This window comes from Triticum urartu, chromosome 2 (genome assembly GCF_003073215.2).
Source record: "Triticum urartu cultivar G1812 chromosome 2, Tu2.1, whole genome shotgun sequence".
Taxonomy (NCBI): Eukaryota; Viridiplantae; Streptophyta; class Magnoliopsida; order Poales; family Poaceae; genus Triticum; species Triticum urartu.
Genome location: NC_053023.1, coordinates 458,224,803 through 458,250,007, shown reverse-complemented (window position 1 = coordinate 458,250,007; position 25,205 = coordinate 458,224,803). Strand labels below are relative to the sequence as shown.

The 25,205-nt window shown below is 41.9% G+C and overlaps 1 protein-coding gene across 9 annotated transcripts; it reads left to right on the top strand.

Moving 5' to 3' along the window:
- Positions 1–5,962: 5,962 nt before the first annotated feature.
- On the top strand, positions 5,963–23,676 carry LOC125537871 (phototropin-2). Of its 9 annotated transcripts, none has more exons than XR_007296132.1 (25): positions 5,971–6,250; positions 6,818–7,347; positions 7,424–7,606; positions 7,690–7,781; positions 7,881–8,130; positions 8,215–8,425; positions 8,511–8,581; positions 14,586–14,692; positions 14,828–14,877; positions 14,994–15,098; positions 15,503–15,562; positions 15,951–16,040; positions 16,759–16,835; positions 17,245–17,329; positions 17,427–17,507; positions 17,691–17,794; positions 19,282–19,331; positions 19,515–19,621; positions 20,567–20,689; positions 21,509–21,560; positions 22,316–22,428; positions 22,691–22,831; positions 22,919–23,057; positions 23,153–23,282; positions 23,364–23,676. XR_007296132.1 is itself a non-coding variant. In XM_048701196.1 (24 exons), the coding sequence occupies exons 2-23, from the start codon at positions 6,908–6,910 to the stop codon at positions 23,009–23,011; spliced, it is 2,685 nt and encodes an 894-aa protein (XP_048557153.1). In that variant the 5' UTR covers positions 5,963–6,250; positions 6,823–6,907; the 3' UTR covers position 23,012; positions 23,364–23,676. The 9 variants fall into 9 exon arrangements, 6 of the variants coding, with proteins under 6 accessions (XP_048557153.1, XP_048557150.1, XP_048557154.1 ...); XR_007296130.1 differs by having other exon boundaries at positions 23,138–23,282; XM_048701196.1 differs by lacking the exon at positions 23,153–23,282 and having other exon boundaries at positions 5,963–6,250; positions 6,823–7,347; positions 22,919–23,012.
- The last annotated feature ends 1,529 nt before the right edge of the window (positions 23,677–25,205 follow it).

Here is a 25,205-nt window from a genome sequence, read left to right as displayed (position 1 = left end):
CAAGAAACAACTAGTGACGTCAAGCAATATGTATATACCCACACCCACAACTCCTTTGTGTTCTACTCATGCATATAACATCTATGCATAGACCTGGCTCGGATGCTACTGTTGGGAGCGCATTATTTCAAAAAAATTCCTACGATCACGCAAGATCTATCTAGGAGATGCATAGCAATGAGAGGGGAGAGTGTGTCTACGTACCCTCGTAGACCAAAAGCGGAAGCATTGAGTAACGCGGTTGATGTAGTCGAACGTCTTCGCGATCCAACCGATCAAGTACCGAACACACGGCACCTCCGCAATCTGCACACGTTCAGCTCAGTGACGTCCCTCGAACTCTAGATCCAGCTGAGGCCGAGGGAGAGTTTCATCAGCATGACGGCGTGTTGACGGTGATGATGAAGTTACCGGCGCAGGGCTTCTCCTAAGCACTACGACAATATGACCGAGGTGGAAATCTGTGGAGGGGGGCACCGCACACGGCTAAGAAATCAACTTGTGTGTCTATGGGCTGCCCCCTCCCCCGTATATAAAGGAGTGGAGGAGGGGGCCGGCCGGCCTCATAGGGCACGCCCCAGGGGGGAATCCTACTCCTACTAGGAGTAGGTTCCCCCCTTTCCTAGTCCAACTAGGAGGGGAAGGAAAGAGAAGAGGGGAAGAAGGAAAAGGGGGGCCAGCCCCCCAATTCAGATTGGGCTTGGGGGCGCGCCCCTCCTCTTGGCCGCCTACTCCTCTCTTCCACTAAAGTCCATGAAGGCCCGTTAACCCCCCGGGGGGTTCCGGTAACCCCCCCGGTACTCCGGAAAATGCCCGAACCTATCCGAAACCTTTCCGGTGTCCAAACATAACCTTCCAATATATCAATCTTCATGTCACAACCATTTCGAGACTCCTCGTCATGTCCGTGATCACATCCGAGACTCCGAACAACCTTCGGTACATCAAATCACATAACTCACAATACATATCGTCATCGAACATTAAGCGTGCGGACCCTACGGGTTCGAGAACTATGTATACATGCCGAGACTCATCTCCGGTCAATAACCAATAGCGGAACCTGGATGCTCATATTCGTTCCTACATATTCTACGAAGATCTTTATCGGTCAAACTGCATAACAACATACGTTGTTCCCTTTGTCATCGGTATGTTACTTGCCCGAGATTCGATCATCGGTATCATCATAGCTAGTTCAATCTCATCACCAGCAAGTCTCTTTACTCATTCCGTAATGCATCATCCCATAACAAACTCATTAGTCACATTGCTTGTAAGGCTCATAGTGATGTGCATTACCGAGAGGGCCCAGAGATACCTCTCCAACAATCGGAGTGACAAATCCTAATCTCGATCTATGCCAACTCAACAAACACCATCGGAGACACCTGTAGAGCATCTTTATAATCACCCAGTTACGTTGTGACGTTTGATAGCACACTAAGTGTTCCTCCGGTATTCGGGAATTGCATAATCTCATAGTCATAGGAACATGTATAAGTTATGGAGAAAGCAATAGCAATAAACTAAATGATCATAGTGCTAAGCTAACGGATGGGTCTTGTCCATCACATCATTCTCTAATGATTTGATCACGTTCATCAAATGACAACACATGTGTATGGCTAGGAAACTTAACCATCTTTGATTAACGAGCTAGTCTAGTAGAGGCATACTAGGGACACTCTGTTTGTCTATGTATTCACACATATACTAAGTTTCCGGTTAATACAATTCTATCATGATATAAGGAAATATAAATAACAACTTTATTATTGCCTCTAGGGCATATTTCCTTCATGTAGTTGATGCTAGTTGGTTTGTTTGGTGGAAGATTAATTATTTAGATCCTAAAGCATATTCAATACACCTTTAATCTTGAACATTAATATGATTTGTGAGTAGTTACTTTTTTTCTTGAGGACATGGGAGAAGTCTTGTTATAAGTAATCATGTGAAGTTGGTATTCGTTCAATATTTTGATGAAATGTATGTTGTTCTTCCTTTAGTGGTGTCATGTGAACGTCGACTACATGACACTTCACCTTACTTGGGCCTAAGGGAAGGCATTGGGGAGTAATTAGTAGATGATGGGTTGCTAGAGTGACAGAAGCTTAAACCCTAGTTTATGCGTTATTCCGTAAGGGGCTGATTTGGATCCATATGTTTCATACTATGGTTAGGTTTATCTTAATTCTTCATTCATAGTTGCGGATGCTTGCGAGAGGGGGTAATCATAAGTGGGTTATTTGTTCAAGTAAGAACAACACCCAAGTACCAGTCCACCCACATATGAAATTATCAAAGTAACGGACGCGAATCAACTAAACATGATGAACGTGACTAGATGACAATTGTCATGTGTCCTCGAGAATGCTTTGCTTTATATAAGAGAACTCTCCGGCTTGTCCTTTGCTATAAAAAGGATTGGGTCACCTTGTTGCATCTTTGTTACTATTTCTACTTGTTACTTGTTACAAATTACCTTGCTACAAAACTATCTATTACCGCTTCTTTTAGTACTTGCAGAGAATACCTTGTTGAAAACCGCTTATCATTTTTTATCCTCGTTGGGTTCGACACTCTTACTTATTGAAAGGACTACGATTGATCCCCTATACTTGTGGGTCATCACCACCATGACTTCTCCCTTCACCGGCTCGATGCCGGCTTGTGACTTGACTCTTTCTTTTATGTCTTCCATTTACCTGTTTGAGTAGTTGTACTAGTTCTCGGGGATATGGATGAACTTTATGTATTTACCTGATGCGATCAATTATCTTCTTGTTCATGTTTGAGTTATAGCCGTCACGAATGCTGAGAGGAGAGCTCGCTCGCATTATCGCCGTGATTGGCCGTGAAGCATATTATTATCATTGCAGGAGTTAAGATGTCGAGGTAATTAGAGGTGACAATAAAAGCCTCAATTCCGCGCCTTTACAATTGTAGGGGAGTAATAGGGAAACCATGGGGAAACACTTAATTAACCATATGTGATAACCAGTGTAGAAAAACTACGGTTGATGGCGTATGTGATATGAAGTCTACCTAGAGTAGAACATATTCTGTACCGAAGACCGCCCGCTTATGCGCATGAAGAGTGGATTGGAGTTAAGTTCATATTAGTAGTGATGATCCCAGAACCCTCAATAACGCTTTACTGCTCAAGCACCGTCTCGACTAACTTAGTGTCTTTTATTTCCTATTTTTACCTTATCGTTTATAGTTTAGTAAACCCCCTTTTATTCCGTTTCCCCGGTAACTTATAACATAGACTAGTTCCAAACTCCGGTTTGGGTGTGTATGGAACTGCGTAAGTGACAACTTAGTTGCGGGATTTGTGGTGCCTTCCTATTCACTCCATGTGGGATCGACAAACCTTACTTACAGCAAAATTGCTACAATATGTTGAATCTGTTGTGAATACTTTCCTCTCTCTACGTTCTCTGTCTGTGTTGTGAAGACTATCACAATGATCCTTTTTATTCCGCTGCATGTGACATGTCTTAGTTTATCTTCACTATTATTACAATGTGTGTAGTTTGCTCTATGTTAGACTGTGCTTAGATAGTTTGTCTTCGCTACTGATACTCTGTTTATCCTCCCTGATTTTCTTCTGATAGTTTAGTTGACTAGAAGTTTTAAAATCTCTCATTCACCCTCCTCTAGTCGATATTTTCTCTTATAGAAGGTCAATGTCTTAGCCTCCTTAATCGAGGTGATGATGTGGTGGTGCCCTTCTACCAATTCCCTCTATGGATCCTTCTGGAGGTGAGTTTTTCTATTTCTGGTTCATGGTTTTGGCTCAGCATGGGAATGGACCGACCCAAACCTAGCCAATTCGAGAGGCCACGGGTCGTCCCATATAAAGAGTAGTCAGCGGCCTCGTAGTTCCGATGGGTATTTTGGGTTGACCCAAATTCTTGTTTTACATTGCCTTGTGGACAAACAAGATGTGTAAATTAGACACGGTTTAATTCACTCCGACTAGTGTAAGAATTACAATTTCTGTAAACACAAAGAATTAAGATTTCTAATACATGGTTAATGAAAAAATCATGTCGTCTATTTGTAATTTTGTACGTGCACATATTGCTGAAACATATCAAGATAATTTTGTAATTCATATATGGAGCATTCATATGACAGTTTGCGTAGTAAAGTTGGGTCCTACGACAAGACCGGTGCAACGGAGATTTGCAGTTGCTGCGAGTTATAAGACTATAAGGTGGGCTGATCCTGCTGGACCCAGCGGGTCACCCAATGCCGGTTCTGTTGACCCAAATCTCGTTTGAGACCAACCCACATGACCCATTGTCCTCGAGTTTTTGGGTTAGATCAGCAACCCGGCGGGCCGACTCAGCTCATCTCCTTCATGAATTTTGGCCTTTTTGTTCCTTCTTTGCGAGATCCAATCACACGAGTGTAAAACAGTTGACCGGATGGTAGCGGCGCCATATGGTACAAGCATCGCTACGAGTGGGGGATGCTCATACCACACGCCGCCTTCTTCTCTGGAAGTTCCTACACAATTGGTTTTCTTCCCACATGATCTTCTCTTCATGGTAGATTATTATGATGTTAATTAGCATGATTTTCATCCAGAAAGTACTCCCTCCGGTCCTTTTTACTCTGCACATTGGATTTGCCGAAAGTCAAACTTTCCTAAGTTTGACCAAATTTGTATTAGAAATTATCAGTATCTATAATAATATGAAAATATATTTCAAGATGAACCTAACAATATTGGTGTTGTTATGTAAATGCCCATAATTTTTTATATAAACTTGGTCAAAGTTGAATGAGATTGACTTCGAATAAACCTAATATGCAGAGTAAAAAGGACCGGAGGGAGTATTCAATGCTCAAAATCTCCTACTTCTTTAAAAACCTGGCCTGTGCCAACACCTATTTTATTTTAAGTTCTTACAAGTATCATGAAAAATAATGGAAATTCAATTTGGCTCCACGGAGCACATGCTCCCGAACCCAATTTTTTTCGAATGTCAAAAAAATCAAGCTAAATTTTTTATGTGATCTTAGTCACACACAAATGCTACTTGCAAATTTTAAGGCAAAAAGGTTAAGCATTTTGGCCTGTGAAAAAAAAACAAATTGAAGACCAAATGTCACCCATTTTTTTCACCGACGAAACACTGTTGTTCCATTTCACATGAAATTTGTCAAGCATGCTTGCGACACTAATACAAACATCTACAATTTTTTTTTTGAATTTACTGTTCATCCAGGAGTATATGCTCCCGGGAGACAAAACGCCCTCCTTTGATAAATAAAAGGCACAAAGTGATGCAAGAATTCTGAAATTCCTACTACTACTACTAGATAAGGCGGCATTTAGTACTTCTCGGATAGTACTACTAGAGGTGATAATCGGCAAAAGATCTGCAAGTGTTAGAAGATAGCCATCTCATTGAGTTTTCTTTTTCATAGAACAGTGCAGCCGTTTTGTCTCCCTTCTCCTAATCACGCTGAGCGGACGGTCCACAAGAGAAGCTAGTGGGTGTCCCCCAGCACAACCCAATCATCTCATCTGCAATCATCATAGGTTTGTGACGCGGGAAAATCCCCCCCATCCATACACAAAACTGTACTCTTTCTTGTTAAATCTCTACTGCTAAAAAAGAAGACCTCGAATGAAGGCGCAATTTTGTAACGCGTGTCGTCCCATCGTATTTGTACCCGATTGTTCCTAGTTATCCACAGCAGCCGGCCACACTGATCTCGCCCATCGCCGTCCCACACTCAGGAACAACCTCGCGACAGCGAAGCTCAGGCGGACCTCCCCGGCAGCCCGTCATCCACTGGATCCCCTCGCGCGCTCCCGTGGCCGCACACCCGCCCCGAAAAATCTCCCCGTCGCCGTCGCCGTCGCCGTCAACACCACCCCCACCCCCACCCCTGGGCAAAACGCGTCCGCACGATGCCTCGCTCGCTGGCTCGCTGGCGACGACGCCTCCCCGTGTCGCACCGGCCGGGGTCCGTACGTGCCTCCATCGCTGGCCACAAAACGGGGGCGCCAGGGCGAGGCGACGCCCGTGAGTCGACCACGGGCAGGATTGCATTATCCTCTCCCTTGCGCCACGCCCGCCATTCTTTTCCGCTGCCGCTCTGCTTTCCATTTCCAGGCGCAGCAGCAGCACCTGATTCCGCACGGACTAGATAGGTCCAGCTGCTCCTCTCTGCTCTGCCATTGGGAGGTGCCGCACCTGACACCTGATTCCTCAAGGTTGGTCTGGTTGATCCTCCTCTGCCTTTTGCTCTTTTTGGTTGGGCCGTGCACTTGTGTCCTTTGATGCTTGGTCCGTTGTCTTGCCGCTTTCCTTTTACGTATGTTCTTGCCGTCTCTGTACACCGGTATTCCGTGCTGGAGCTGGAGCTGGACGTAGCCTAGCTGCCAACGGGGCGTTCAGAGTATTTCATTGGTCTGCTTTGGATAATGGAACAGTGAGGGTAGGTTCCACTGTACTATATCTATCAGGTTCGGTATGTTGGAAGTAGTTCTTGACTTATCTCCACTCACATGTCGGTTGTGTTTCCTTAAAAATATACATATCCAATTCCCCTGTTCGGTTTTGTTTGGAGCCCTTGATTGGTCACTATACTACAGTAGAAAAGTGGTTACTCAAATTTTCACCTGTTGGAGTTGACAGCCTCAAATGTACGTGCGATTTGATTGGATTTCTCTTCATTCTCCCCAAATCACGGACACGGTGTGCTGAGTGAATTTTACGACAAGATCATAGCAACACTGCCTGCGAGATACGTACCTGAATTTTGCGTTTCTTCTTTTCAGCGCAGAAACTCAGCAGATGGTTGTTCCACCATAGCTGCTGCACCGCTGATCAAATCAGTCTCGTCAGCGGCGTAGCACGTGACGTAATCCATGGCGGGCGCGGGCAGCTCCAAAGATGTAGCCGACTCGGTGGAGAAGTGGATGGCGTTCCCGTCCGGGTCCGGGTCCGGCGAGGAGACCAGCTTCACCCTCCCGACGCCGCCGTCGCTGTCCAGCGGGAAGGAGATCGTCGAGGAGCCGGGCGGTTCAGGCAGCGGCAGCAAGCCGCAGGGGTGGTGGCCCAAGCCGGAGCAGCGGCGCCGCAGCAGCAGCGGCACCGGCATGGGCAGCGCCAAGCCGTCCATGGAGGGGCGCGGGTCGTCCGACGCGCTGCCGCGGGTGTCGCAGGAGCTCAAGGACGCGCTGTCCAACCTGCAGCAGACGTTCGTCGTCTCCGACGCCACCCGCCCAGACATCCCCATCATCTACGCCAGCGCCGGCTTCTACACCATGACTGGGTACTCCGCCAAGGAGATTATCGGACGCAACTGGTACGTGCGCCATCGTCGCCGGTTTCTTGGTCGACCGATCAGTGCGATGCATGTTTGAGCTCTGCTTTTTGTGCAGCCGGTTTCTTCAGGGCCCGGAGACGGACCAGAACGAGGTGTCCAAGATCAGGGACGCCGTGAAGGCCGGCAAGAGCTTCTGCGGCCGGCTGCTCAACTACCGCAAGGACGGCACGCCGTTCTGGAATCTCCTCACCGTCACCCCCATCCGCGACGACAACGGCAAGGTCATCAAGTTCATCGGGTACGCGCTCACCTTATACTTGTCCAATGCCATTACATGTTGTTGCTCGAGCTGCGCTCTTATTTGTGATGATGGACGCGCAGGATGCAGGTGGAGGTGAGCAAGTACACGGAAGGGCTGAGCGACAAGCGCATGCGGCCGAACGAGCTGCCGGTGTCGCTCATCCGCTACGACGGTGAGCCACGCGCAACAACTCTGCCTTGGCCGTCGTCGGGTCACTCTCGACTCGATCGGCGCTGAAACTGACAATTCTCTGCACTCCGTGGGAACGCAGACCGGCAGAAGGAGAAGGCCATGTCCTCGATGACGGAGGTCGTGCAGACAGTGAAGCACCGGCGCGCGGACTCGCCGGAGCGGGAGCCGCCCAAGGCCAGCGACGCGGACAAGATGAGCTCGCCGCTCGTGGCTCCTGCCACCCCGTCCGGCGGCGGCTACAAGTCGCCCTACTGGGACCTGAAGAAGGAGGAGTCACGGATGAGCAAGATGATGAGCGGGCGCAAGTCCGGCCGCTCCTCCCTCATGGGGTCAGTCACCTGATCGCCGCACAGGTACTGTACACTGAATGAATTGGAACCTCGTCCTCACAATTGCAGAGGCTGTATGTGCAGATTCAAGGTGGGGAAGAGGAGCTCCGTGGGGAGCAGGGAGCCGGCGGTGGTGGAGGCGCCGGAGTTGAAGATGACGGTGGAGCGCACCAACAGCTGGGAGCGCGCGGAGAGGGAGAAGGACATCAGGCAGGGGCTGGACCTCGCTACCACGCTCGAGCGTATCGAGAAGAACTTCGTCATCACTGACCCCAGGCTCCCAGACAACCCAATTGTATGTAGTCGTAGCTGAAATCAGTTTTTACTTGTGCATGATGAAGACTAGTACAGTACTGATGGAATGGTCTTTTCTTGGGCAGATTTTCGCGTCTGATAGCTTCCTGGAGCTGACGGAGTACACGCGCGAAGAGATCCTAGGGAGGAACTGCAGGTGAGAAAAACAAAACTACAAATCCTGAAATACTTCCGTTTTGTGAATAAGCCTCGCCTTCTCAACTCACTAGATCATGAGTAGAAGTAACCAAACATATTGGTGCAATGGTAGTTTCCTAGTCAAAAAGCAAAGAAAAAAAAAATGCATTCTTGAACAGATTTAAAACCTCCGATAATTCGCTCGGTATCCGGGCTCATCTACACCTGGTGAACAGTAAAGAAAATTCCTATTTCTTGTGTGGCGCTAGATGCTCGAATGTGACGTTTGTGCAAAATTTCGAGGTGTTTGAACATTTGAAGAGCTCGTGGCAAAAAAAAGACAAAATCGGACGTGAACAATGTTGTTTCCAAAAATTTCTCCGGCACCCGAAAATCTTATTTTTTGCTATAAACTCCTCGAATGTTCAAACTTCATCAAATTTTGCATGGGCATCACGCACCTGGGCATATTGCACCACAAAATAATTCATATTTTTTTACCATTTAAAATGATTTTACTGTTCACACCCACTCATATGAGCCCGGGTGCAGAATAGCCGCGTCCTAAAACCTTCCCCTTCAAGGGTGTTTCGAGGACAACTCCGCTCCATAGCTTCACTAGTTGAGGAGATATGTTTGTCCTAAAAAAAACTCAACTTGCTATTGTAGGTAGAGTAAAATTACAATGACCACTAGTTGATTTGACTAGAGATGCTTCACGTGCCCAGAGCTTGGAGTTATATGAAAACGCCCATCAATGATACCGAGTGACTCCAAGTCACTAGCCCACCCACTGCCTGTTTTCTCTCTAACTACCCTATGTCTTCCTCAAATCTTTTTCATGGCACAGTATGACAACACCTAGGGTTAGGGTTTGTCTTCACAGGCTTCCTAATGATCCTCATCTTCTCAAAAGCTTCAATCGCTTGTCCTCTCTTATCCCCTTCTTGTTTCTTCCGTCTCCCACCATTGTCAGTAATGGACTAACATGTTGTTGTCACCTCGTTCTTCTAAAGTACATCGTCAATGCCCCTCATTCTCCCATAGTACATGTTGTTGCCGTCTCATTCTTCTAGAATTTTTCTCAATCTCATCACCGTCTGATGGAGGGAGGATCGACTTCGTCCCCTGCTAGAGCACTCCACCGACCAAGACTTTCTGCCAACGAACTTCACCATCACCTTCTTGATCACACTCCGGACAAACACATGATGCTTAGCAAGGAAAGTGATACACAAGCATATTGATTGAAAAAACAAGAAAATAGGTAGTTAGTTTAGACATTTCACAACAACTTCTCCCTAATATGAAATTTGGAGCTAGTTTGATAGCCAGCACACATTTCACACCTTTATAATCTAGGGGTGGAGTGGAATTTAGAGATAGAGTGGGAGATGAGGTGGAGATTTCTCAAACTTACTTCTTAGCTAATCGTGGGCTTGTCTCGTCTAGGGTGGAGTTTTTTGTCAAGATAAATGACCCTACAAAAGGATATATTAGAATCAAGACAATATATCTCAAAATTCTTATCAAAACCAAAGGCGAACTTGTCATCGTTATGCTACCATAGCTCTTGTAGACGATTGACAACATCAATAAATTTAGCCACTAAAGCACCCGCAAAAGCGTATGGATGACCAAACCTTGTTGAATTGCCACAATTGTAGACTACCTTGTAGAAACGAAGATTGACAATAGCGCCAACATATCAGGTGAACTACCCCAATATAGGTAAACAATGGTGGTTGTACCACTAGGTCAGGCTCATGACCTTTCTCGCGAAGGTTCGAAAAAGAAGAGCGCATTGAAGAAGAATAAGGATGGCAGTGCAGTGGGTTTGGCCGCGTATAGCTCCTCTAGATCACCCATATCAAGCTACTCATTCTTGTTTCTAGCCACGTTAATATCCATGTGGCACAAATTCCTATGCATGCACACAACTTCCAGATACCCAACTATTCATGGATATTCATGGAGCAAATGCAAAAAGCATTAGCAACAATGGCAAATAAAAGCCCCAAACACAATAAGAGTTACATATTACCAATATAATACAAATATTTAATCATGGATATATGCCATTGGATTTCTAGACCATCTATAAGGCTTAGGGTCACTATCATGTGGAATCTACCTGTTAGATAAGTATCTACAACAAAATCTACATCATGGCCAATCCTTGAGCTCGTGGATACCCATCATGAAAAATAGTGGGCATAAACTGCCCTCCAAACCACACCTTACATGCACGGTGTCCATGGGTATTGGGATTCATAATAATATTGCCCCTACCTTTTTTATTATGATTTCGTCGGAAATACACATGGAGCCATGCCGCTGACAAACACGGAGTATCATCATGTCATCAATGAAGAATGATGAGAACAATAAGGCCTACAAGTTTCTCCAGGACACCGCACATATCATCGACGAAACATTGGAGACGAAAGATTCTTATTCGAGACTACGTCACCATCACATCGCAGCGATATCACCACAACACCAATAGCTAAGGGCAACTCTAATCGATCCCCAAAACTTAACTCCAATGGATAAGAGCAACTCTAATCGATCCCCAAAATTTTACTCCTAAACCCGTTTTCAAAACTTAATCCCAAAAATTCAGTGTATTGGAAGGGTGTTTCTAATCGATGCCAACATTAATCCCCAAAAGACACAATTCCAAACCAGACCATTCCAGCGTTTGTGCACCCACATGATTTGCCCCTAGTTTTTAACATACTTAACATAAACTACTGATCATTTTAACATCCAATTGCTATAAATGGAAGCTCCCAGTTTCTATTAAATTGAGCTGCTCATTAAACCACATATTTGAATCAAAAGCTTTCGTGCTAATTTGTGCAACTAGCTCAAACGAAATATAATCTAAACTGAACTAAAATTAAAAGTTACTCCCTTCATCTCCCAAAAGGTCTACAAATTTTGTCTCAAGTCAAACAGTGTAAAGTTTAACTAAGTTTATAGCAAAAAATATTAATAACTAAAATACAAAATTACTATAACTAAATACATAATAAATTTATTTTTGTATGATATTATTTTGTATCTTAGTTGTTGATATCTTGTTCTTATAAACCTCGTGAAACTTTGCACAATTTGACTTAAAAAAATTTAGAAGAGTGGACTAACGGGAGAACGTTATATTTTTAGAGATATATACAAACACCTTATCTTTTCCTCCTCATATGCACATGCATGCATACACTAGAGGACAAAAGCTAGTGTCATACTGATTCTTCTCATTTCAAAAATTCAAAATGTTTTGTAACTCAAATCGGTGGTCGACTTCAAGCCAGATTCCATGTTGGTATGTTTCAATGATTTTTATTCGGGTCCAAAGTTACCACGTCTAGATTATGTAAGTTATCATGTTTGTGTACATAAGTTATCATAGCAAAAGAGCATGTGCATTGCAACGAGAGAGAGAGAAACTACCACACGCCCCTAACCCAATAACCATGATTCAAGACCCCAATAGACTCACGTGCTTTATTTCAAACACATGTCATTCCATTTGTGTTTTTGCTTATCCTTCTTCTCACCGTCGTCGACGATGGCCTCAGTGCTCACACAATTTCAGCACGGTTGAATGTGGTCAATCATAAGGTATCTCTCTCGCGCGGCATAAGATGAGAAATCTGTTTTTACTGTGAGGTTTTGATCAGGCGTGCATGCGTGATCAAAGATGGTTTCTTTCATCTCCACTTTGATTTTGGTGAGGTATTCATTTTCAATTTGGATTGACACTAGTACGAAAGAAAGACGGACCATGCGCTACTGGTTTAGGTTGCACCCTAAATATCATTTAAAAATTTGCAAACACGTAAAATAACATATTCAGACTGTACACATTTTTCTAATTAAGTTCCATATATAAAAAGTTAAATTTGGAGTTAGGGTTTAAAAGATATGGATTTTTTTTAAAAACATTTAATATGAACTGTGGGTTGATTAACCTAAATATGAGGCGGTTTGTTGCAAAAGTGAAAATCTGACTCAAAACTTGACTTAGGGTTGATTAACGAAAATGTTAGGGTTTTTTTTGCAAAAGGGAAAATCTAACTTAAATCTAGACTGCAAATTGATTCTCAGAAAAGTCAAGGCTTTTCTGCAAAATACATGACGAACGGGCAGAAACAATCCTCCCTTTATTAGTAGGTCTAGATGTTATTTACACTGAAATTAGCGGGGCATAAAATAGGTTTCCCAACCTTCTCCCACATGCAATAAAGGACAAAAAACGGATGCTATCCTAGATTCTCCTCATTTCAATAATTAAAATGTTTTGTAGGTCAAACAGCCTGTCTGATTTAAAATCTATTTTTATATTGAACCCGTCACGACAAAATCTTCAAAACTAGATCCCTTGATGATATGGGGCTGTTTGGTTCTAATAAGTCACCTGACTTATAAGTCAGGTGACTTAAAACCACTGACTAAGTCATGCCTGTTTGGTTGTCACCTGACTTATAAGTCATCTGAGCATACCTTCCCACCTTGTTTTTTATGTAAAGGTGGTGGGACCCATGTAAAAGAGGGTGACTTATAAGTTTTAAGTTGGGGTGGAGCAACTTATGACTTATAAGTTAGGTCTATTTGGCAAAATAAGTCATTTTTTACACTTTTCGACTTATAAGTTGGTGACTTATTTAGAACCAAACAAGGCCTATGTTTCATGGGTTTTTTCGGATCCAAAGTTAGCGGGTACCTAAGTTGTCCCGTGGTACGTATGTTGCCACACTTTTTACACAGAATTTAATGGTGTTTGTTTTCAACAACTTTTTTTCATGAGTCAATGTTACCATTGTGTTGTACTTAAGTTATCAGGTCTGCGGTGCGTAAATTATTATACTTCACACAGAAGTACGAGTCAATGTTGCTATTGTGTTGTACGTGAGTTATTAGGTCTGCGTTGCTTAAATTAACATGCTATTCAAACAAAAGTTATTGTGATATGTTTCAATAATTCCTTTTCTTTTTCATTATTAAGTCCATTGCGATGAGATCTTCAAAAACCGGATCTCATGTTTCTGTCGAGGGTCTCTCGATTGGCTGGTCTGATTAGTAACAAGGTTCGCTTGTATACAAAGAAAATCATAGTTTAGAGTTGTACCAAAATATTGTCCTAGTTGACTAGAGATGCAATCTCTCAACTCCCAGGCCACAGTTCAATTCTTAGTTTTATCATGCTTCTTTTCCTATTAAAACTGCAGGGCGCTACATCCACCACACTCATGTAAAAAGGAAACAAATCTTGATCAATACAAAGTACCAACTAATCAACTATCCCTGTAAAATGAAATCTCGTTAAGGCCTTGTTGGGTTTCATAGGATTTTAAGGGGTTTGAAGGGGATTGGAAGGGATTAAATCCTGAGCAAGTCAAAATCCACCTCAAATCCCTTCATTCCTCTCCAATCCCCTTGCGGTGAGGATTAACTGAACGTGCCCTAAAGCGCCAACAAATCGCAGTGACTCATTACAGCCGCACGATCACGGTCGGACGGATCCAAAGCCGTTCGGATCTATCTCAAACAGGCGCTGTTCTCCATTTAACCATGAACAGAGAAGCTTAGCTTCGCGAGGAGATTGATGTCCATCGTCAGCGTCGCGGGGGACTCCTCCCCTCCCTCTGCCCCGCGGCGCCGGAGCTGTGGCCGGAGAGTATGGGAGAGGAGTTTGATCTGGATATGGCGGCTAGGGCTTTGGAACGTGAGCACGGTGCGGCCGGAGTTTAATTGTGCCCCGGCCTTGCATGAGAGGCTGAATCCTGACTGATATCGAGTCCCCGCCATCAGCCACATACCGTCAGACCTTCGTGCAAGAGCAGCGCCACCGCCCCATGGCGGAGGTCGCCGCATTTCTAGCCACCACATTTTTGCAATGCTTGTTTCCCCCCTTCGATTTTCCCATGTCTCTTCTGCTTTAGTTTCCCATGTGTTCTTGTCAGTCTCTTAGCCTTAGGTGATGTAATGTGGATTGATTTTGTTGGTGCTTGCAGATTTCTTCAGGGGTCAGAGACCGACCAGACCACCGTTGACAAGATCAGGGAGGCCATCAGGGAGCAGAAGGAGGTCACCGTCCAGCTAATTAACTACACCAAGAGCGGTAATTTTTGCATCATCTAGTGACAGATTCCTGGACTCACATTTTAGTTCTGCTCCCTCCCCTATAGGCAATCCAGTTTCTAGGATGTAGTGGGATATTTGCTTACCATATCTGCTTTTGCTTCTGATGGATCAGGGAAGAAGTTCTGGAACTTGTTTCACCTGCAGCCTATGTGGGATCAGAAGGTAGCGAAATGTTATCCAAATGCTGAATTTGTTCTGGAGCTTGCAGTTACAGTTACATAGATGGAGCCAGCATGGTGCTGTAACGATTGTGCATTTGTATGCTACTATGGATACAGGGGGAGCTTCAGTACTTTATCGGCGTGCAACTTGATGGAAGTGATCATGTTGAACCCCTCAGGAACCGACTCTCGGAGAACACTGAGATACAAAGTGCCAAACTGGTAGGTCAGCTCAGCTTGAGTAATTTCCCTTTTGAGGATGTGAAGGTACTTTGGTTCAGAAAAAAATATGTTGGGAATCGAAGATAAAATTAATCTAGAGACCTATAATTAGTCAGCTGGATATCATTTGGGTGCTTAAGCTCCATGGCCTTTTTTACTGTAGATGATTTGTTTTGTAAATTAAATGCAACGTTCCAAAAACACACAACAGATTGTGTATTTTCAAGAAGCGTGGGTTGTAGTAATGTTTCTGCAGTCAACAGCCTCTGTAAGAAATTCTAAAATAGGCTGGAAGGTTCCAAAATCATTGCAATATGGGACTACTTAAAAACCTAGACACGTAATGTTCCTGTAATAGTAACACTTGAGTTTTGCTAACTATTTGTAGAATGAGATCTAACCAGGTCAAAGCTACAGCAGGGAATGTGGATGAAGCAGTCAGGGAGCTTCCTGATGCCAACTTGGTAAGGTACATCTACTTTTTGTTTATTTAATGTTCCTAAAGGAATCTGAACTCAACATTGCTTTGGCATGTTTTGTTCTTGATTGGTATATGAAAGAGTGGATAGATGATTGTCGAAGTCAATTTAAAGACCGAATAAAGTCTTAGTTATTCCTATGCAAATAATACAAAAACCAGAATATGCAACATAAGGTATAACATCGTAAATTTATACGAACACATGCTGGCATGCACATTGGACTGATCAGATAGGTTGCTACTTGGTCCTTGCAGTACACAATAGATTTTTTTCCTGGATATTGTTACTTGATATGAATATATTGGAAAAGTTATTTGTTTAGCCAGTTCTTTGTGATTGGTGGACGTCATGCTATCTGTTACTTTCCCAGAGACCAGAGGACCTGTGGGCAATGCACTCACTATCTGTTTCTCCAAAACCTCACAAACAGAATAACTCTTCTTGGAAAGCTATAGAAAAGGTATATTCTATCTGTTGTTTGACAAGATAGTTCTGTATTCTTGCAGTAGCAATAGCAGAGTCAAATTGTCTCAACCTACATGAACTTGAATATATTAGTATAATAGTTGATGAATTAGAAATAAGAGAGGGGTTTATCTGGACCTACGAGCACCAGCTCTAATGTCCTCCTAGACCCCCATGATGTCATCATGATTTGGGTCATATTAACCATTGAAAGCGCATTCGCAAAAAAAAACCCCATCAAAAATGCAGATGCTTTTTGATTATGATGTGTGCAACATGGTATTAAAAAATGATAGAGATACATTGTGTTCAACATGGCCAAAAGTTAGCTTCTGAAAGAAATTCTTCATTTTCTTAGTTCCTAAAACAATCTTAGTTAATTAGATTTTCTTAGCTATAAGGGTGCATGCATCTCGAGACGAGGAGTTATGAATTGACAGCTTGGAGCTGCAGCCCCTAGGTTCAGCCAATCATTGCCCTTAGAAACAATAGAACCCCTACCTTAGTATCCACTAATTTAACTTGGGACTTCGTTTAGTGCTTCAAGGCACATCATTTAGTGCGTGACCAATAGGGTCTTATCTCTTATGTTATCTTTTTTGACATGCCTGCCCGGCAAGCGTGCTTTTAAGTTGCTAGAAAGAAGGCAAGGAACAAAAGGGGGAGATTGTTAATTACCCACATACTTTTAATGTTTTTTTTTGGCATTGCAGATTATAGAAACTGGGGAGAAGATTGGCTTGAAACACTTCAAGCCAGTTAAACCTCTGGGGTGTGGGGACACTGGCAGGTACAACTCCTCAACGGTGTCTAAACTTTTTAGCTAATCTCCATTTCTACTGTTATGAGAGCATGGGGCTGCAAGAACAGTGTGTAGTTCAAAATAGTACCTATGTCTACGTAGACAGGTCTGGTTAATTCAGTAAGCTTGGCTGTGTCATGTCTAACTTATTTATGTGGTAGCCATCTTGTATGATTTTCCTGCAGTAAATTCGGTGTTTTAGGCAATCCTGTTCAAATTTATCCCTATTTATGTAGGCAGGTCTGGTTAATTCAGTAAGCTTGGCTGTGTCATGTCTAACTTATTTATGTGTGGTAGCCATCTTGTATGATTTTCCTGAAGTAAACTTCGTGTTTTAGGCAATTCTGTTCAAATTTAGCCCTATTTCTGCTATCAAATTATTCTTTTTTGTCTTCAGTGTACACTTGGTTGAGTTGCAAGGTAGTGGTGAATTATTTGCGATGAAGGCAATGGACAAATCAGTGATGTTGAACCGCAACAAGGTATTTTTTTATAAATAAATATTGACATGCTATTATAGATTATCTTTCTGTACAATCTTTTGCATTGAATATCTTAATGAAGTTCTGTAATGCGCAGGTGCACCGAGCTATTATTGAAAGAGAAATATACTCTCTGTTGGATCATCCTTTTCTTCCAACATTGTATACTTCATTTCAGGTTTGTTTCATGACCTTATGCCTTACCTGAGTTATTTTACATTTCTAGTAAACAAAATATGGAAGGTAATATGAAGATTTAAGCCCCATTAGTTGCTTCCTGTTAATCTCCACAATGGCCAATACTATATTTCAAGATAACTTTATTGGAACATTTATGCTAATTCTTATTGTCTATTTTCAGACGCCAACACATGTTTGTCTTATAACAGACTTTTGTCCCGGAGGAGAATTGTTTGCGGCACTGGATAAGCAACCCTTGAAAATTTTCAGAGAAGATTCTGCAAGGTAGCTGCTCAAATCGTAACATCTGGGCTAGTCGTTACATGCACGGTATTTTCTAGAAATTGTAATTTGCTTCCAAAGTTGCCCTTTAATTCACTCTTTACTTATGGGCTTTGTGCTTCCAAATTTAGCTTCTTCTAAGGAAAATACTAACTAATCCTACACTTAATCCCATGATCCTGCAACTGCTGTTCCCTATTTTCCACGTGGAGATTATATTTGTCGATATGTAATCAAAAGTGCTTTCGTTGTTATATTCATACTATTAAAATGACGGTCAAAATTTCATCATGTAGACTCTGGACACTGAGAGCTGGAAAACCAAAAATCATTTATTTGTAATGGAGGGACATCTTTTCCTTCGGGCATTTCCAGTGGTTCAAATTTTGTATGTGCTGATTCCCTGAAAAGGGAACGTGAGGTCTTTCCAAAAGGTTGGAAAACTTAAGTTTTAGCCGTGGGAAATAAGAGGAATAGCTCTAGCAGCCAGTCATGATTCTTTTCTTGCCCAGGCTGTTGTGGCCAAATGGTAGAAATGGGAACAATTGACCGCACAACTTTTTGCAAGTTCCCTTATAACTGAACCAACCCATATGGTAAGATTTCTGGTCTGACAGTATAGGGCAGGGATAACAAAGACAGCAGAGATCACGGGAGCGAAGGACACTTTGGGATTCTCTCTTTTTACTCTCCCATCCAAACCTGTATTACAACTCCTTTATATGATAAGCAAACTGGCAATCTAGATGGAAACTAGCTTAATGTCTTTCTGTAAAAAAATAGTAACAAAGTCAAATGATTTATGGTCAGCCTATTCCTTCCTGAACTCAAATAGTAATTATTTCAACTGGCTCTAGAAAATTACTGAGTAAAACATGTGGTATTTTTTTGATAATACCTTGTATTTACAGGTATTGCAATATCTGAATATTTTACCTGATATAAGCTTTTTTACTCACTATGGCACTAAGACGATATATCTAGGCATCTTTTGCTAATACAGTCGCTCTGATACACTTTTTCATACTGCTTTCTTTTCTGAGAAAACATAAGAGCTTTGTGTATCCATGCATTGATAGAAAGAAATAGTTTTGGACAAGCCTACAGGTAGGTCGGTTAGAACCAGAGCCCAGCTACACCCCTGAGCGCTAAGCTTGGTAGTGATGTTATGAGGCTAGCTGCCCCTGCAGTAGCCTGTGAGCAGCGCTATACTCTTTCTTACTATTCCACTGAATGAAACTGCTTCTAGCAAATATTATCATCAAATTCTTGTAGTTTGGAGTACATAACTTGCTTGTGTGAAGGAAAAATCTAGCTGCTCAAAACCACAGGACTGTTCACTATTTTTGCTCTTCTGTTTCCCATTATAGAAATAAGCAATTGTTTAGATTCTGCAGTGATAAGATCATGTCTTAACAATATGCGTCTACTATATTCAACTTACACATTTTCTTTTTCTGTAACATTCTTTTGATCTATGTTTTCTGTAGGTTTTATGCTGCGGAGGTTGTAATTGGTCTCGAGTATCTTCATTGTCTTGGTATAGCCGTGACTTCCTAACTTAATATTTTATTATTGACAAAGTTTCTTAGAAGACCGTGCATTAGTGTTTCACTGTTAACAATGTGGTGCTGTACTTGTATATGTTCTTTAAAGAGACCGACTTGGTATTTCTGTTATGATGTATGAGGTTGATAATTTGCATGCACTATTTCTGATGCAGGTATTATATACCGTGATTTGAAACCAGAAAACATTTTGCTCCAAGCCGATGGGCACATTGTGCTGACTGATTTTGACCTCTCATTTTTGACTTCTTCGAAACCCCATGTAAGTTGAGGAAACACATTTTAAGTGCTGTAAAACTTTTCTAGAATACTTAACTGATTCCTTATCAGCTGGTGAGTTGTTTCACACAGATAGAATTTGAAACATTTTGAAGATTAAATCAAAAGCATTCCTCATACTCAAGTAACCATCTTTGACTTTTTCACATCCATCGTATTCAAAGTGAAGATAACAGATTACCTAATTGCCAAGAACATTTTATGTAGACTAGTAGTACTTTTTTGACCTATATTAAAAACCTGGACTGGACCGCCTGTTCGACCAAAAAAGAACACAACCAGCAACCTTCTCAGCTTAGAGATCATCCATGCAGATGTGAAAAATGGGCAGGAGGCTGGCTTTTTACCTGAACCGCTGACCTGATCTGTCTGATAGTGAATTATTTGGATGAAGGCCGCAGTCGCTTACCACGTGTTTCTTGTCAAACTCTTACATGGTGCCTTCTTCCCTTGCTGAGGTGCAGGCGTGCAGTGGTGCACGGTGCACCGCCAGCCGTGCAAGGTCTGCACAATTGCCTTGGCCCATCTGAAGTAGTCTACTAACAGATATGGAGCCCACAGGCCAAAGGGCACACACCAGCCAGCCAGTGCTTGTATTGCATGGCATCTTGCTTGACATTTCCGTGCCCGAGCTTGAACTCCATAGTTAGCAAATTTGTCTCACTTAGAAAAATGGAAGTTAGCAAATCTATCACTTTTCTCAACCAACTCTCTGTATTTTCTGAACTAACTAATGCTATATGAGTATAATATCAAAAATTCAAAAACTGGTGACTGAATTATTTAACCGATATCCTGACTGTTCATTTGCCTGTCCAGTTTTAAAGTTGCTTTTTGTTTACTACAATTATACATCTTTATATTTTCTTGTAAGGAATCGCTTCAAACAAAATATTTATAAAATTCATGATGGGCATCTCTCCTGCAGGTTATAAAGCATTCAACATCACTAAAACGAAGGAGATCTCAAGAATTTACGCCGCCTTCATTTGTCTCGGATCCTTCCACTCCATCGAATTCGTTTGTTGGAACTGAAGAATACATTGCACCAGTACGATACCTTGCTCTCAGTCATAGCATGTCAACTTGTTGGTTTACATATAGTTTTTTGTTGGAACTCAATAATTTTCATTGTTGGAGTAATTGTTTACAATATAATCTTTAACGTAACCTGCATCATCATAACATCCTAATGTACTACGGCCTCCATCACAAAACAGATCACTTTTGGCCTAAACTTCCCATCTCCATATATACGTTTGGCCTGTTTCAGGTTTTGAAGGTATACAAAAGATAGATTATACTCACTTTTGGCCTAGACTTAGTTACAGTAGATAGATTAATCCACTCAGATTCAAACTTAGTTACAAAAGATAAATTATAATCTATCACAACTGTTTCAGGTTTTGACATTCCATTTTCACTTTTAGCCTGTCTCAGGTTTTGGCCTAAACTTAGTTACGAAAGATAGATTCAACTTACCTTTCGCCTGTTTCAGAAGATGGAATGTCAAAATCTGAAACTTGCGATGATAACCCATTCTCTCTTTCATGTATATTCTATTGTCTCTAATAGTTCTATAAAATTTAATGTTCCCAACATTGTCTCACTGATATTCATGACCACAATAAATAGCATGGTCATCTTTTGAGAAAATATGAATCTTACATCGCCAAAACACTATTTTATAACATGAACTTTATGCTAAAACATCATCTATTTCAAAGTGAAGGGAGTTTTATAACAGAGTAAGTTGTTTTTTGATCTTCCACGTAGTCTGAAATGTACTATTCTAAACCACCTGATGTTATTGTAGCTATTTCCTAATAATTAACACAATTGCCTTGCCTTTTTTTGTGTGTTATTTTAGGAGGTCATCACAGGTGCAGGACATACAAGTGCCATTGATTGGTGGGCTCTTGGTAAAGCTATAACACTAATAAATATATTTTATTATATATAAATTATCTGATGTACCAGTGTAGTAAACCACGAGTAAAAAACGGTTAATTTTTTTCTCCTCTCTTCTTAGTAGGAGTAGCAATCACCTGAAAAGGTGTAGATAGCTGAAATTTCTGAGGGTCAGCTACATCTCAGCCATATATATTGTCAGTTTGACTACAAAAAGTCTCTGTACACTAATATAAGACGTTTTTGCAGTTCAATTTGAACCGCAAAAACATCTTACATTAGTTTACAGAGGGAGTAGTGGTTAAGTTGATTGTTTCTCGAACACATTTAAGCCGAGTGTTTAGTTTCACAGTATTGTTTATATCTCATGTAGTCACGTGGAAACATTTCAGCAAACTGGGTTTGCAGTGATAAATCAGGGATAAATCCTTAAGGTTTACATACCTGTTCTTTTCATGTTGTTTCCTGCTTTTTTTCTGTATAAGAACTCTTAAGGTTCACATAATTAAATCAGGGATAAATCCCTTCTATCAAAAAATATTATATGCATACTAAATTCTTTGGTTCCAACTTGAAGCGGATAAACCATGTGATGTTTGTATGATGTAGAGTGGTGCATATGATCCTATATCTGCAATATCTAGATAATTATGAAATGTGTTAGAAACGAGATGTATTCTTAAGTATCTCCAACCATTCTAATTGTAAGGTGACGTTAATAGGTAATACTACTGTGAAGTCAGCTAACATCCTTTCCATGCTATAGGAATTCTATTGTATGAGATGCTGTATGGGCGTACACCTTTTCGAGGAAAGAACAGGAAGAAGACATTTTATAACATCCTGCACAAAGATCTTACCTTTCCTAGTAGCATCCCGGTAAGATTTTTTTCTTCCCTATCTATAAAACAAAGAGCTGAGTATTTTGTGATGTAGGCCAATTATTCTTGCTCAATATATTCAGTTCTAAATGGTAAAACTTGAATGTAAGTACAATCTCTTGAGCAAATTTCGGTTGTTACACAGCTGTATTTTACAGCGTGGAATGAATAACGACACGTCATGTCTGTCTAAAACTGCTTCAGTATATAGTACATTTTGTTTGTTTGTGTCAATTTGTTAACTGAAGTACGTTCTTCAGGTTAGCCTGGAGGCGAAGCAACTAATCCATGGACTGCTTCAGAGAGATCCCTCTTCTCGCATAGGTTCAAATACTGGTGCAAATGATATCAAGGAACATCCATTTTTTGAAGACATCTATTGGCCACTTATACGTTGCATGGTGATCTAAAAGTTTTTGGTTGCAGAAAGCTTCCAGAGTATGATAGCTTAGTTTGTTATTAATGTTTAAATAAGTTTGGATTTGCAGAGTCCCCCGGAGCTTGATGTTCCGTTGAAGCTGATTGGCAAGGAATCTCAACCAAAAGTGAAGCCCGAGGAAGGTGTTATCGATACATTTTAAGGTGGAAATGACGCAAGATAATTTCACAACATGTTCTCCGTGTCAAGTAATGTTTGTCATTGTCAATGTTTTGTTACGAACTTGCAAGAAGATGAATAATTGACATTTATAATGATTAAAATATAGTCAAACTCTAATTAGATAATGAGAAAACGGGGGCGAGTATGAACAAGCGGATGAGTATGCGTGGACATATCATACGCGAAGGCTTGGTCTGTGCCTAGTAAAAGCAGGTCTTGTGTAATCAAAGCAGGCCGTCGTACTGAAATAAGTACTACATTACTTACAGTGTAAATTTTTTCTTGATTTATGTTTTTTCTTGTTTGTAAACTGATATTATTGATTTTTGCAGGACTGTTTGCACGACGTCCATGTGGTAGGAACGGTTGTTCTTAACCAAATAAGAGGCTTGCAAGTCCTGTGAAGTGATAGAAGGAAGCGTGGCCTTCAGTGTTTTCACTTTGAGATGCCTCGAGATCCTGTACATGAGCTATTCTTTTGGTTAGATTAGGAGCTTAATGTATCCTGTAAATAGGATATTATTCCTGTAAAGTTTCACTCTTCCTGGAGATGGTATGGTAAGATGTACGCGGCACGGATAATGTACTTTGAAAAGATCTGAAAATTTGCTTCTTTACAATAAAGCTTGTATTTACAAACCATCAGGATTACTGTAATACCTGTTTTAAGGATTTTCGGCTCATTGGATCCTCCTTCGATAGCTAAAAAGGAAATAATTTTCTACACGACAAAATACAGAAATCCGTTGCCGCATCTCGGTCTCGAATCTATTTTGTTCTACATAGAAACTATTTCTCTGTCAAACATTTCAAGCCAGTACCTTAGCAGGTCCATAAAACTCATGGTAATTTCAAGTAAACTATTCTAGCTATCTATATACTCCTATATACCAAAACTAAATTCTGCACAAGGTGTTATTGCTGGAGCCTCTCGGCCATACGACTGAAAAGAAAAAAAAAACGGCAGTCCGAGGATTGGAGTACATCAGACATCGAGTAAATTACATAGAAGTACCACAATTGAGGCATTGGAAGCAGATTGGTATCAAGATTGGTAATTTTTACATGTCAGTACCAAGATTGGGGCGAGCCGTTGCAAAAAATACTAAAGCTGCGTTTTATACGTATTGACAGAAAAGCTGACCGGTTGGGCCCGCCTGTCAGGCGCCACGCTGGCCAGTGCGCGCGTGCCCGCGCGCTGACTCGGACGAGCCCGGGTCGAGCCGTTTAGGGCGCGGCTGGTGCGGTCGAGCCACACCCCGCTCACTCCCCCCGCTCTGCTCTGCGTTCTTCTTCCTTCTCTCTGCCTCGCCGCCGCCTGCGCCCGCCCCCGCCGGCCGCCACACGAAGCTGCCGCAGCCATGGTTTTTGAAGACGAGAGCAGCGACGACAACTCAAGCCTCCCGTACATGCACTCGGAAACCTCCACCGATGGGCTCAACCAGGTCAGTTACTCCATTGGAGCTAGGGTTAGGGCTAGGTTTAGAAAAAATTGGGGATTTTTCTGTGTAGGTGGTCTTTGGTGTGAGGATTTCGTTTGATTTGCTTTGTCCTCGTCCTCTGCACATGATGCTAACTTGGATTTTGCTTGGGCAGGTGCCTTTCTCTCTTGAGGACCCGGATTACAAGGGTCTTGAGCTAGATCTGATAGTGCTGTGCGAGAAGCATGGGAAGCCACCAGAGAGGCTTGTTGCATTTGAAGGAACAATGACTGGGAGAAGGTTCTTAGCATGTGCAGAGCCGGTATTTTTCTTGCCTTATTGATTATGCACAGGATATGTTCATTGGAAATGACAGAGTCTTGTTTGCCAATTGTGATTCAGTTATGTGTATGGTAATTTTGTTATTCATATATGTCATACTGTAGTGCTCATTGTAGGAATGGTGAATATTATGGTCAGTGGAGTGCATTTAGGCTAAATATAGGCTCAAGCATGCTCTGTTGTGTGCACATGAATGCTCTGTTGTGTGCACATGCTATTTATTTATGCTTGTATGCAATGTTGCTTAGTACTCACATTAGCCCCTCCATTAGCTGATGTGTGACTCTTAATAAGTAACTGTTGCTTACTGCTGACAGTAGGTACTGTCATTAGCTAGTTTGTTCCTGTAGGCTAATGTAGTGTATTTAGCTAGGCTAATGTAGTCTGGTTTGATAACTCTTCATTCAGTAA